The following is a 15,272-nucleotide window of genomic DNA, read 5'->3' on the forward strand; positions in this document are numbered from 1 at the left end:
CTGCAGGTGACCGAGTACATTCAGTTTTACTCTACCGGTAGTATATGCTTCATGACCCATCAAATGAGTGCAAAACAAATGCACACCGACAATTGCACACACGACAATGCACGCACCATCAAATGCGCGCCAAATCTTACACACAAACAACTACGCACATGACAAATGCGTGCAGCGCCTGCTTGGTAACCCGTCAAATGTAAAACTGTAAAATCAGTAAGCAGCATGATGACTTTGAGCATTGTGATGGGCAGCCTATGTCTGCTAGAGATGTCCCCAAAGTAGTGCACACACCGGATTAAGAGAGGCAAAATACAGCAGTTTAAACCTCATGCAGATAGGTTTGAGAATATTCCCACTGATTCCTCTACAGGGAGTTTGAGTGGTGAACAGCCTGCACTTCATAGCCCACATCACTCTAGAGCTATTCCCTGCAATTACAGAGGGGGAAGGAGACAGGCATCTAGAGCACCTGCAACTCCTGAAGGTTTGGGGCATGGCTGTGTCTTTTTACACAGGAAGGCAGGGAAGGAGAAGGAAAGGAATGGAATGCCAGACACTTGAGATACACACAGCGTTCAGGGCTGAAGAGGTCAGAGGCCATGGAATTGGTAGAAGCTGGTGAGGGACTGCCAGAACCCGAGAGCAAGTGGGACCAGGCCATGGAGACTGCACCATACATACAGCTGGAAGCAGCAGAGCAATCAATGGAATAATCTGTCGGGGCTTTTCAACTGTGTTCACAACTCTTTGGCGTATGTCTGCCATCATTTTTTCAGCTACTATTTTGGCATTATCAGGTGCATGGATATGCGCTATTATCACCATAGATCAGTGGTCTCAAACTCAAACCCTTTGTGGGGCAACATTTTGGATTTGTAGGTACTTGGAGGGCCGCAGAAAAAATAGTTAATGCCTTATTAAAGAAATGACAATTTTGCATGAGGTAAAACTCTTTATAGTTTATAAAACTTTCCTTTAACAGTTAAAAGGAAAGATATATAAACTATAAAGAGTTTTACCTTATGCAAAATTGTCATTTCTTTAATAAGACATTAACTATTTTTTCTGCAGCCCTCCAAGTACTCTATTTTTTCTGCATCCCTCACATTTAAAGTTTAATGTATTTTCTTTCTCAAAACTGACACATTTCAATCACTATATTGAAAATAAAATCATTTTCCCTACCTTTGTTGTCTGGTGACTTTATTTTTCTGTGCTTTCAACTATGTTTCCAGGGCCTTCTTGTCCTTTGACTGTTTTTCTCTCCGTCTTCACTTTCTGCCTTGCATCCATCTTTGGCATTAACTTAATATTCAATTTTTCTGCTTTCTTTTCAAAATATACGTTTCCATGTCTTCCCTTCCCTTCTTATCTCTCTCTTCTTCCGTCCTATTTCCATGTTCTGGCATCTCTCCTTCCTTCCCCCTGGTCTGGCATCTGTCTCCTTCCCTTCCCCCATGCCCTGGCATCTCTCCCTCCCCCTCCATGGTCTGATATCTCCTTTCCTTCCCTCCCTCCCATGAACTTGGCTTCTCTTGTTCCTCTCCACTCCCTTGTCTTCCTTCTCCTTCCTTCCCTCTCTTTCCCCAATTGGGTGCAGCAGCAACAGAAACAGCATTTCCCTTCCCCCTTTCCTGTGCAACAGAAGCATTTCTCTTCCCCTTTCCCTCCCTCTCCCTGTACAGCAGCAGCATTTCCCTAGGGTCCCCCTTTCCTATGCAGCAGAAACATTTCTCTTTCCCCTCCCCTTCCGTTCTCTTCCTTGTGGAGCAGCAGCGTGTCTGACCTGCTCAGTTGATCGTTCCGTTCAAAGCTCTTCGCGAGATCCGCGCCTGCCTCTGAAGCATCTCTGATGTTGTGATGTCAGAGAGGCTTCCGATGCAGGAGTGGATAGCGCGAGGAGCCAACCCGCGGCTTTGAACGGAACGATCGACTGAGCCAGCCAGACACGCTGCTGCTCCAAAAGGAAGGGAAGGGGGAAGAGAAATGCTGTTTTGATCGCGTCCAGACCGCGGGCCGCAAAATAGCACCTGGAGAGCCGCATGTGGCTCGCGGGCCGCGTGTTTGAGACCGCTGCCATAGATGATCCGTCTGAGAGACTCTTTCTTCTACCTACACAATCATGATGCATGCACCTCCAGAACTACGATCCATCAGCATTACTTCTGTCACAACGATATCGATATCCTTCGTGATCCAAGTTCTCTTTGCCACGTTGTAATGTTATGATTTCCATATCAAATACGTTACGTGAGAGTGCAATGACTGCCCAAGCCAATCTACATACACTAGATCAGTGTTCTTCAACCACCGGTCCACAGAAATTTCCTGCCGGTCCACAGGGCCGGCATGTGCATCAGGCCCAAAACTGTGTTCTTCAACTGCCGGTCCGCGATGTGATTGATGCATTGTTAATAAGATTATATTGTGTGTATATATGAAAAATAGTGTTACAATTAGGACTATGGGGGCAGGGTCTGGCCCACGACTTAGCCCAGTGTTCTTCAACCGCCGGTCTGCGGACCGATGCCAGTCCACAAAATAACTTTTTGGTTGGTGACAGAGCACTTTAAAAGCACACGTTGCACTTTATATTAATATATTTATATTTATTAATTATTTATTTATAAAACTTGTGGAGACAAGAAAAAATAATGTCTAGCCTGCAGATAAGCCCAGAATTGGTGGCAGGTAGCGCCCACTGAGACTGTATGTGAGAAAATGTAGGAAAGACCTCTGCACCCTCTCCAAAAGGTGTCGCAGACTGACGCAGCTCTGGGACTCCCACAATTGGAACCCAATTGTTCCCATCCCCGGCGGAAATTCTGGTTGCCTACCAGTGGCAAGAGAGGAGAGGCCTGAGGGGAACGCTGCTGTTTCTGTCATAAGGACAGCCCAACAATCCTCACCTAGGACTACTCCCATAGTTTGTCCTTTCCATGTTCCTTTTCTTTTTATTTTGTAGTGCTACCCTTCTTTCCTTCCGTTTGTCTGTCTCGTTAACCTTCCCCAGTTACGTTTATATTGATCTAGTTGTTTTCATTTACTAGCTAAATGTCATTTATAATTATCTTTTACTGTTGTACACCACATAGAAGCATAGAAAGCGTAGAACAGGGATCTCAAAGTCCCTCCTTGAGGGCCGCAAACCAGTCGGGTTTTCAGGGTTTCCCCAATGAATATGCATTGAAAGCAGTGCATGCACAAAGATCTCATGTATATTCATTGGGGAAATCCTGAAAACCCGACTGGATTGCGGCCCTCAAAGAGGGACTTTGAGACCCCTGGCGTAGAAGCATAAAATAACCCTCCCCCTACCTGCGATAAGCAGGAGGAATGCCCTCTCCCTCCTATCATCAGTCCCCCCCCGAACCCAAGACACCATCCCCCGGACCTCAACCCCCCACCCACCCTGGCACCCCAATACCCACCTCGACATCACCCAAGTACCTTCTGTAGTTCAGACGGCTGGAGGGATACCTACTCCTTCTGGTCGGTAGGCATGCCTCTAAACAATGGTGGGCCTTCCTCTTCCCGGTGCATCCTGGGAGCAGGCCTAAGGTCCCTCCCATAAAAGGAGCTTTAGGCACCTAGGCCAATCAGCGTCTTAGGCCTCCTTCCCAGTGCATTCTGGGATGCACTGGGAGTGGCCTTAGACTCCGGTTGATCAGATAACAAAGACCACCCCCATAAGAGGGGCCTTAGACACCTGGATCAATCAGGGCCTTAGGACCCTCACAGGTGCATCCCAGGAAGCACCGGGAAGATTAAGGCCTGCCATTGTGGAAAGGCCATTGCTGGAGAGAGTAGGCATCCCTCTGGCTGGCTGAACTACAGAAGGTACTGTGGGGGATGTCGGGGTGTGGTTCAGATCTGGGGGGGGTAGTATCATGGGTTCAGAGGGGCCTGCTGACAGGAGGGAATGTCCATCCCTCCTGCCTATCGCGGGTGGGGAGATTGTTTTGGGAGTTCTAGCTGGAGGGAGTGGGCATTCCTCCTGCCAGGGGACTTAAGAGGGTGGTGGTGAGAGGGACTGGGCACCCCTTCTGCTGCAGACAGTGTTGGGGGGGAGTTCAGGGTGGAGGTTCAGGGGTGGTGGCAGGAGGGAATGGGCATCCCTCCTGCTGGCTGACTTGCGGTGGGGTTCAGGGGTTCCCTGCTGCGGCTGCTCAGCCAATGACAGCAGGGAGATTTCCTTGCCATGATCAGCTTAGCAGCTGCATCTATTTGACATGTAGGCCAGCATTTCAATGGCCTACATTTCAGGTCCCTATCGCTGCCCTAGGGAGACACCCAAGGCCACTTCATGATGTAACCCACCCACTCCCAGCTTTGGGTGAGCTTAAGCATCCTTAGGCGCCTCCTTGCACCCGCAACAGTCACCTAAAGTGTAGATGTCTGCCTCAGTTTTGTTTTTTTAAGAAAGCATACATCCCAATCAGCTGGTTAGACAATGGTAGGATGCTTACCGCTGCCTACAATCAGGATGCTGTTTATAGAATTTGCCCCAAAGTGACTAACTTCTGTAAATCTAGATCTTTAAAAAAATATATAATTTTCAGTAAATCATCATCATACAGCTTTTGGTACAATAAAGTGATAGAAATCTCACCCAACACACTAAAGCCAAGCCCTCTGTAGTCCACAAATTCCTTCTGGGCTTCTATCATTACCTGTACAAAAGTAAAAAGGTTTCCCCATTAAAAGTCATTGCAATACTATTCAATATACTGTTTTAACCCTATTCCCCCTATAAAAAAAAACATCCTTTGGAGTCACTATTCAAAATGACTTGTACATTTAGCTACATCCCATATCTGTGAATTATCAGTGGAACTGTATGGATAGTGCTGCTGAAAATTCTAATTGCTCCAGCAATATTTTTACATGTAAAATGCTGGTTTCCATATGTAGATAGGCTACACCTAAAAGCATATTTGATGCAAGCAAATACATGTGTACAGTAGGTGTTTTCAGTGATGTTTCAGTGGAGCACACATAATAAGTGGTAGATAAGAGGCGGAGTCCGGAACCTCTTCTAGAGAATGACATGGGGACAAATTTGTCCCGCGGGATCGCTATCTCCATCCCTGCAAGTTCTGTCCCAACCCTACAAGCTCTGTCCTCATTTGCACAAGCCTCGAACACTTATGACAGGACAGTGATGGAGAAAGATCTCGCAGGGACGGGAACAAATTTGTCCCTATATCATCCTCTACATGCGCATATAGGCGAATCTGCCTCCAGAGCTGTCTTTAAAAAGTCAACAAAGGAGCACTTGCACAACTGGAGGCTGCTGATTAAAAAAAAACACACACAAGAGGTATCAAGGACTACAGTACTGAATGTCAACCCAGTGTCATTGGAAGGCATGTTGCTATCACACATTATCCATCCTAAGCAATAACAGTATGTGTACAAGTAGTGTTTCACTGTATATATCAGGCCACATATTCAGTCAGTGGCAATCAGCATTTTGACTGCCACTGGCATTATCCCTAGAAATTTAATGCTAGGCCATGTCCAGGCTCTACCATTGATTTTCCAGGTATATGATCTAGCAAAAACATAGTTGGTTAAGTGCAATAATCAGCTCTTCACCGGATATGATGAATCACAAATATAGTGCTTACTTATGCGGTCCTATATTTATGTGGTTACCTTGGCCAGTTAAGTGCTGACCAAATGCTTTGCCAAATGATGATCCCTCCCTCAGACCCAAAATAGCCATTTGTGCTACTATTTTATAAAGACACAGGCACCTGTGTGCCTTTATAAAGTAAGCTAAAATAGGTGCTTTCCTGCCCTTTTTTTTTTTTTTTAAATCTTTATTGATTTCCAAACTTCAACAATGTGATACAATTAATATATCATAAAAACTGCACAAAAAACCACATTATTAATTATATAGTTACTAGCCTTTTAGCCCGTTACATTAACGGGTGCTAGAATATATGTCTGTCTTTCTGTCTCTCTCTCTCTCTCTGTCTTTCTCTCTCCCTGGCCCTCTTTCTTTGTCTGTCTTTCTGTGTCTTTCCCTGCCCCCTGTGCAGCAGCAGCATTTCCCCCCACCCCCCTTCTCTTCCCGCGGTCTGGCCTTCTTCCTTTTTCTTCACCCCCCCCTGTCCATCAGCACTTCTTTCCTGCTCCCTCTGTCCAGCAGTAGGCGTCCCTTCCTTTTTCTTCCCCCCCCTCTCCTCCTTCTTATCCCTATGATACACTTACCTTGCTCTGCCCCTGATCAGAGGTTCCCTCCGCCGACAGCCGCCTCAAGGCCCACCCAGTTGCACCCATTGGGAAAGTTCCCTCTGCCGCATCCCGTATAGTAAAGTGCGTAACTTCTCATCCAAGCTTTTTATTGTGTCATCAGCAAACTCAACTCAGGGAGGTCTTTCCCCATCAGATTCAACTACATTACTTCCTTCATAGCCATCACTTAGGTCTTTTGCTGAAGCAGAATCTGCAGCAAAGTAACTATCACAGCTCTGCATTTGTGTCTGCTGGTTTTCTTGTACTGTAGATTCCTGTGGGGGAGCTACTTGAGTTTGTGCCTGCACAGGCACAGTGACATGGAGAGGTTGCAATGGGGTAGCTATCACCTGTGGAAGCTGGGCTTGGTATTGTGTGAATGGATAGGTGGTGGGTTGTGAAGGCAAAAATTGCTGGCTTGCCGGATTTTGTTGCAGAAGATGTTGCTGAAGCAGACAATCACTATCCTCCTTGCATTCCGGGTCCCTTAGTCCCTTGCCGCCTCCCACTTCCCGCAGTCCTGACAAACCTCTCGCCTCTAGCAGCAGCCGCAGCACTCTAAATACGCTGCTTCGCGGCCTTCTACTGCCCTGATTTGCTCTGCCGCATGTCTGATGATGTCATCAGGGACGCAGCAGAGCAAATCATGGCAGTAGAAGGCCGCGAAGCAGCGTGTTTAGAGTGCTGCGGCTGCTGCTAGAGGCAAGAGGTTTGTCGGGACTGCGGGAAGGGAGGGCAGCAAGGGACTAAAGTCTGCGACCAGACTGCGTGAAGGGATGGTCGGACGGGAGTTCGGGGGCGCCAGGGGGAAAAGTGTGACGATGACGATCTGCCTTACACGGAAAGGATCAGGATTTAAGGAAACACGTCCGCACAGCCAGCGACCGCTGTCTTTCCGCCTCTGCCGGCAGGGACCGCTGGGGCCTGGGTGCGGCGAGTCTAGCCTGGCCGGGCCTGGCCGAATCCCGGGCCTGCTCTCGTTCCCCTAATTCCTGGCCCCTCACTCTGCGCCATCTAGCGCATGCGCACTCGTGCCGCCACATCGCGACGGATCAGGGAACACGCGGCATGAGTGCACATGCACGCGTAGTGTTTTATTATTATAGATTACATTAACAATCATTTCCTCCCCTCTTGAACTTATTATTTGAATAAAAATACATATTGTGACAGGGAAGCTCCTGTCATGGTTAAAAAGACTGCTAGCCCAGTCAAAAGTACAGCCCTAAAACCTGCAATCCCTAAAATAAAGCCTGTACAACCTGCTAAAAGCACTAGTTTGGTACAGCAAGAAGGGAGAAAAGACAGGTGATGTCACAGCCTGGAATTCAGGTAGGGAGGGCACAGAAACCACAGTCTATCCCTTATTATTCCATTCCCAGAGCTAGGGAGAAACGTGAGATCAACCCAGAAGGGGGTAGAGTTAGCCACCGAGTTCTGCAGTTACGTAAGCCTCAAGTAGGAAGACTGCAGGGATATCAGGGAGCCTCAGCTGACTCTAATTGGAGAAGCAGAACGGAGCACACTGGAAGCAGCCCAGCGCTCTGTGCAAACCACCAGGAACATAGGATTTCCCCAGGCCAACAAGCAGGGAGAGGAATCTAGCAGCCAGCTAGGTACTTCCCAGGGGAGCCTAAGGGGGTAGGGCTAGAGGTTCTCTCAGAGAGAGAGGAACCTGGCCAGGAAACTTTCCCAAACATCCAGAGAGGGGGATGGGAGGTGGAGAGTGAAGAAGGGGAATTCATGGAGACAGAAAACGACTATAGCCCCAGTGACACAGGGTAGGGGTGGTGCAGTGAGGCTGAGACAGAATTAAGTGTGCCAGAAGAATGTATGGAAACCTGATTTAGAAATTATAAGCTGCCCTAGGACTGTGGTAGCAATTGGGAGGGTCTGAAGACCTTGGTGAAAAGGGAGGCTTGCTCCATACAGCCTGCAAAGCAGGGCTGTGAAAGTCCTTAGAGGGGACAAAGTGCTAGAGAGGGAAAGCAGTGGCAGAGAAAACGGGGTTTTTATCTCTCTGTCTGAAAAGTACTTGGAAGAAGGGCTGGCACCTGCAGTGCTCAGCCAATGCTGGCCCAAACTAGTGCTAATAGAAGCCAGCTGCCCTAAGGAGGGAGTATTGGGGCATTTGAGAGACTGGAAAGCGTGTTTGATTTTGGTTTATCTTGTTTGCTGACAAGGACTGTCCATCCCCTGAACTTGAGCACAGATTAGAGTGCACTGGACCTAAAGGGAGGAACTATATAATTGGTGCCTGTGAGAAACCATTGCTTATTTGGAATTTTTCTTTTTCCTTATAATAAACCCAGTGAAGTTTTGTTTGAAAGAAATCCAGTGCGACTTCTAGGCGGTTTACAATCAAGAGTGCTGGACATTCAGCGAAATACAATAAGTAGATATTCAGAGGAAATACAGAGATCAGAGACCTCAGGAGGCAATAGTATAGAAATACAATTTGCTGAGCGAAAATGTACATTTTAGTAGGTAATGTCCGACAGGACCTGTTGGGGATAAATAGCAACATAAAATTACGATAAGATGAAGATAACAGATTATATTTATAACAGTGCTGTAAGTTCAGGTGGAATAGGGAGGGGGAGGGAGAGGGAGAGCAGGTCAATTGTTTAGGTATTTATGGAACAGGTATGTTTTTAGGCGTTTCCTGAATTCCCCGTATGTAGTGAGTGAAAGCAGTTGGTCTAGGTCTTTGCCCCATAGGACTGCTTGGTGAGAGAGAAGGTGTTCGTGGTGTTTTTTCATTTTGCAGCCTCTAACTGGAGGGGAAATGAATTTTAGGTGTGTGTTTCTCTTGAGTCTGTTATTAGAAAATGCAAAAAGGTCCGTTATGTACTTGGGGGTCAGGCCGTATAGTACTTTGAAGCAGAGGCAGGCAAATTTAAACCTTACTCGGGCTTCCGTTGGTAGCCAGTGCAGCTGCCGATAGCAGGGTGTCACGTGGTTGAATTTCTTCGGCCCGAAGATAAGTCTGACCGCAGCATTTTGCATTATTTGGAGACGTCTCATATTCTTTTGTGAGATTGCTAGATAGGCGATGTTGCAATAGTCAAACTGACTCAGTATGAGGGATTGCACTAGGATTCTGAATGTTGACGTAACGAAGTATGATTTAATGGTTCTGAGTTTCCAGAGAGTAAGGAAACCTTTTCTGAATAGGGAATCCACTTGTTCCTTCATTGTTAGGCATTGGTCTAGAATAACACCTAGTATTTTCATGGTGGGCTGAATAGGATAGTTGAGTTTATTGATGCATAGTGGGGTTTTATTGTCAAGCGGGTGAGGGGAGGCAACAAATAATTTTTTTTTCTGGGTTGAGCTTGAGCTTGAAATCTGTCATCCATTGTTTCATCTCATTTATGGCATCGGATGCCTTGGGAATGGTTTCCGAGATGGAGTTGGCGAATGGGATGATGATCGTAAAGTCATCTGCGTAGCTGAATAGTTTTATTCCTAGTTGGGTTAGTTTCACACCCTGCAATCCCCTTCGCTTCCAGGAAGTCATCCAGTCCCTTTTTGAAACCCAGTATTGTACTCTGTCCTATTACCTCCTTTGGAAGCGTGTTCCAGGTGTCCACCACCCTCTGAGTGAAGAAAAACTTCCTTGTATTCATTTTGAATCTGTCCCCTCTCAGTTCTTCTGAATGACCTGTTGTTTTAGTTGTCCTCGCTAGTCTGAAGAATCTGTCCCTCTCCACCCTCTCTATGCCTTTCATGATTTTATACGTCTGTATCATGTCTCCTCTCAGTCTCCGCTTTTCCAGGGTAAAGAGCCCCAGTTTGTCTAACCTTTCGGCATATGAAAGGTTCTCCATTCCTTTTATCATCCTAGTTGCTCTCCTCTGGACCCTCTCAAGTATCGCCATGTCTTTCTTAAGGTACGGTGACCAGTATTGGACACAGTATTCCAGATGTGGTCGCACCATTGCTCGATACAATGGCAGGATAACCTCCTTCGTTCTGGTAGTGATACCTTTTTTGATAATGCCCAGCATTCTGTTCGCTTTCTTTGAGGCTGCTGCACATTGCGCCGCTGGCTTCATTGTTTTATCCACCAATACCCCCAGGTCTTTTTCTAGGGTGCCTTTCCCCATCACTCTTCCTCCCATCATATAGCTTATATGGGGTTCCCTTTCCCCATGTGCAAGACCTTACATTTCTCCACATTGAAGCTCATCTGCCATCTTTTTGCCCACTCACACAGTTTGTTCAGGTCGCTCTGCAGTTCTTTGCATTCCTCAACAGTTTTGACCCTGTTGGAGAGTTTTGTATCATCCGCGAACTTGATAACTTCACACTTCGTGCCCGTTTCCAGATCGTTAATGAATATATTGAACAGCAGCAGTCCCAGCACTGACCCCTACGGGACACCACTCGTGACCCCTTTCCAGTCAGAGTAGTGTCCTTTTACTACTACCCTCTGCTTCCTATCCGCCAGCCAATTTTGGATCCATCTGTGGACGTCCCCTTCCACCCCGTGGTTCCACAGTTTTTTCAGCAGGCGCTCATGGGGTACCTTGTCAAAGGCTTTTTGGAAATCCAGATAAACTATGTCATTGGGGTTACCTTGGTCCAAATGTTTGCTTATCCCCTCAAAGAAATGTAGTAGATTTGTTTGGCACAATCGTCCTTTATAGAAACCGTGCTGGCTTGTTCTCATCAGTTTATTTTTTTCTATATGCTCATTGATACCTTCCCTGATCAGTGATTCGACCATCTTCCCTGGAACTGAGGTCAAGCTTCTCTAGGGCGCTTCATCAGGATGCTTCACAAAGGCCACTTGCCGAACGGCGGCACGCCATTGACGCGGTGGTCTATTCAGCAACCCTGCTGGTTCGGGGAAGGGGCAGAGCGGTGCTCGCGTGGTTCTCTAGGGCTGGTTCACGAAGAAATGGCTGGTCCTGTGCAGTCCCGTCGGGAGGGGGGATGGGCGGAGAGCGCTCACACGCCGACAAGCCTCCCTGCCTGCTCCTGGGTCCAGCGATGTGGCCAAAGTGAGATGCAAACGAAAAACAAGAAATAAACAGAAACTAACAGAAAAACGGGTGCTGAGAGACTTCCTGAGCCTTCCAACTGGCTCAGTGTAGTCTCGTCGGGTGGGAGTTCTAGGCGGTTTACACCATAAGAAACTGAACAATCAGCGAAATACATTCATACCATAAAAATAAAATCATTATAAAAAGTTTTTTTTAAAAAATGGGGGGGTCACGTGATGATGCAGAGTTAAGTGGCAGCTCCTTGCTCCGGCTCCGACCCTCTGGCGTCTAAATTTTCGCATTATCACCTTTTACTCACGCCGCTTCCGCTCCCCATTCGCATCACAGTGGAGCTGATACTTTGCGGTGCAGCAGTCTGAGCCGCTTTACCTTTTGGCGGCATTTGAGCAAGTTATGCCCATTAAGACCCCGCGGCTGGCTCAGGCTCAACGTGTGCACGCGGCTTCTAACATGGCGTCTGCTCCCTCCCCGCCACCAAGAGTGCTGCTGCAAAACGACGCGGTGAAGGAACTCACCAAGAATATCTCTGCAGCGATAGATGAGAGGCTTACGAAGCTCCAGGCCACCGTGGATGACATTAGGGATTGCTTGGAGCGTCATAGTCAGCGACTTCAAACCATGGAGACTCGCATTGCCGCTCAGGAGGATCGCTCGTCTGCTATGGAGACACAGATCCGCACCCTAGAGACCACGTGCACGACCCTGCACGAGCGGCTTGAAGATCAAGAGAACCGCGGCCGCCACAACAATATCCATCTGGTGGGCCTGGCGGAGAGCATCCGAGAGGCTGAGCTGCGGGAGCTTGTAGAGCTGTGGCTCCCTAGAGCAGTGGGTTTCTCCCCTGAAGGCTCGTGGATCTTGGTGGAGCAGGGTTCATCACCTGGGCCCCCGTAGGGAGGGAGATGGTCGGCCCCTGCCTGTTATCGCCAGGTTTCTCAACTTCGCTGACAAGGCCCAACTGATGTCGCTGTATCGTAAAAAGGGCCATCTGGAGCATGAGGGTACAAAAGTGCTACTATTTAATGACTACTCCGCGGAGGTGACTGCCCGGCGGAACGCCCTAGTGCCCTACTGTTCGGAGCTACGCAACCGGGGTCTCCGGTTTGTGGTCCAATATCCCGCCCGGGTGCGGATTCTTGAAGCCGGGGGACCGAAGGTGTGTGACGACATGGAGGCTCTTCAAGCTTATGTCCGAGCCCTGGCCCCCCTGGCTCTGGCGCCCTGATTCTGGGATGTTGCCGATGGAGGACTCTGCCTCAACCAGCTGCTGATTTTCTGCAGCGCTTTGGTAGCCAGAGACCCCGGGATTTTGGTTTTTTGCCTCGGGGGATTTCAGTATTGCCTGCCTCCTTCCCTTCCTGGGTGGCCTGCATAATAGGCCTTGTCTGCTGTTAGCCTTGGGCAGTCTTGGAGGCTGGCTAACCTTGCTCAAAAACAAAAACTGCAGTCCAATGTACAAAGATGCAGGCTAAATTTATTTAATTCAAGGACATAAATGCAGTTAATAATACCACCTTGTACCATACCAGGGGACCCGACACAGTCCGTGTTTCGGTAAACACGCCTTCATCAGGGGTCCCAGGTGGATAAGGTTTCAAATAAAACCACAAACAAACACTTAGTCTGATGAAATCACAGCAACAAACGGTGAGAAAAATCTCTGGAAGCAAGGTTTTATTTGAAACCTTATCCACCTGGGACCCCTGATGAAAGCGTGTTTACCGAAACACGGACCGTGTCAGGTCCCCTGGTATGGTACAAGGTGGTATTATTAACCACATTTATGTCCTTGAATTGAATAAATTTAGCCTGCATCTTTGTACATTGGACTGCAGTTTTCTTTTGTTTTTGGATTGTTCTCTTTACTGCAGCTTTTGTTGGATTCTTCCCTTTATTGTTGGCTAACCCTGCTCGCCATCTGCATGGACTCTCTCTCTAAGGAGAGGGATTTCTTTGTCTAGGCTCCTGGACTGTCCGCTGCTGCTCTACCATTACTGTATGGGGCCCTCTGAGCCGGGTCTCAGCCTTGTTGGAAAGTGTTGTGGCACCTTCATGGCTGGGGGGATCTCTGTGGAGGGTGCCCTGTACTGGATGATCTGGACCATGGACCTATATCTAAACTTGTACTTTGACACTCTTTTGGCCTGCTTCCTTACATAGTGCCTCTTTGGTTTTTGTTTTTATTGATTGCATTGGGGGATGTTGGGTGCTGGGGTGGGTGTGTTCTTTGTTCTTTCATTTCTTGTGAGGGGGTCGGGGGGCTTCTTCTAAGTTTGTTTTTACTGTGGGGATGGTGGGGGGGATCTGGGAGTTGTCTGTTTGGGAGGGGGGAGCGAGGGGTTTTGGTAGGTGGGGGCAGTTAAGTGTTGGTTGTTGTGCGGAATCTTTGGGTGTTGGTCTGCGTGTGGGGTGCATGTAGGGGATGTATGGATGAGGGGGGGCTGGAGAGAGGGGGATTTGTTCCTTGGAGTGATTGGTGCTCTTGTATGTGCCCTCAGGGGTCCTGCTGGGAGACCCTTGGGGACTGTACGTTGACTCGGAGTCTGTTGAAAGTACATGCTAGGGTCTCCCATGGTTATGGCTGATATTACCTGCGTTACCTTGAATGTGGCTGGTATTAACTCACCGGCAAAGCGGACTAAGGTCCTGTCTTTCCTGAAGAGGGAAAAGGTCTCAGTGGCCTTTTTACAGAAGACCCACCTTACCGCGAATGAACATCAAAGGCTGGCACGAGATTGGGTGAGTGAGGTGGTCGCTTCCTCCTACAATTCTAAGCAAAGGGGGGTTGCAATCCTTATTCACAAGGGGGTCACTGCGGTCACGCATAAAGTTATCCAGGATTCCCAAGGCCGGTATGTTATTTGGGCGGGTTCTTTATCTGACAAACAGGTGGTGTTGTGTAACTTATATGCCCCTAATGTTTATTCTCACTCCTTCTTCTCTACCATTGTAGCTCACCTGGTTGCTTTGCCGAACTATGAGCTTCTTGTGGGAGGAGACTTCAATGTCACTAGTGACCCTTCCATAGATTGCAAGCCTTCTTGGGCAGTGCAGAAAGATAATGAACGTTGGGGGGGGGTGAACTTTTTGCTGGGAGAACTGGACCTCCAGGATGTGTGGAGGGTCTATCACCCTGGTGAGGTGGATTTCACCTTTTTTTCTGGAGTGCATCATAGCCATTCCCGCCTGGACTATATTTTGGTTCCTTCCTATGCGATTGGTCAGGTGGTGCGCACCCACATCCTGGATATTCCTTTCAGTGACCACGCTGCTGTCTCTCTGACCTTGAAGTGGGGGGGGGGGGGGCGCCCACCGCTGATCGCATTTGGCGGTTTAATCCATCCTTGTATTTAGATGACGTTTTCCACGTATATGCATGGACCAAGTATAAGCAGACCAATGAGGAGGGGATGTCTCTGACACGGTGTTTTGGGAGGCTGCGAAAGCATACCTCCGGGGCTGTATCATAGCCTATACAATTGGCAAGCTCAAACAACGGGATGCTGAACTCACATCACGAAACAACTGCAGGAAAGTAAATCTTATCACTTACAGCATCTCTCCGATGAGGCCCGTCAGACATATCTCCACTTGCGCAAACAGATTAATACTATTCTCACTGATAGAGCTTTAACTCATATCGATGTCTACAAGTTTAAGCTTTATAAATGGTGGAACTGGAGCCACATAGGTTTCCTGCATTTGAGAAAACCCTACTTTACATACTGAGGATGCGACTATTCAGACCCAGTATGTGCGTTTTTATAGTGAACTGTATAGCCCGGGCACGTATGATGTTGTGGCCCGGGATCTCTTTTTTTCGAGACCTGGCTCTTCCCGAACTTACCGAGGCCCACCGGGATTTGTTGAATGCGCCCATTACCTGTCAGGAGATTTCCACGGCCATTGGTACTTTGAAACTCACTAAATCCGCGGGGCTTGACAGTATGGGACCCGAGTTCTACAAGATTTTTCGTCCTCATGTCGGACCTGCTTTGTGTGCTA

At 48.0% G+C, this 15,272-nt stretch overlaps 1 protein-coding gene across 4 annotated transcripts in view; it reads right to left on the reverse strand.

Moving 5' to 3' along the window:
* The window catches only part of PSAT1 (phosphoserine aminotransferase 1), a 501,906-nt gene that overhangs the window by 390,042 nt on the left and 96,592 nt on the right, over window positions 1-15,272 (reverse strand). For 3 of the 4 annotated variants that reach the window (XM_033958496.1, XM_033958494.1, XM_033958495.1), the window contains exon 2: window positions 4,616-4,676. The exons of the other annotated variant lie outside the window; for it this stretch is intronic. In XM_033958496.1, the coding sequence (XP_033814387.1) occupies window positions 4,616-4,676 (61 nt within the window). The remainder of the gene's footprint in view (window positions 1-4,615; window positions 4,677-15,272) is intronic. 4 annotated transcript variants of the gene reach the window in all.

This window comes from Geotrypetes seraphini, chromosome 9 (genome assembly GCF_902459505.1).
Source record: "Geotrypetes seraphini chromosome 9, aGeoSer1.1, whole genome shotgun sequence".
Taxonomy (NCBI): domain Eukaryota; kingdom Metazoa; phylum Chordata; class Amphibia; order Gymnophiona; family Dermophiidae; genus Geotrypetes; species Geotrypetes seraphini.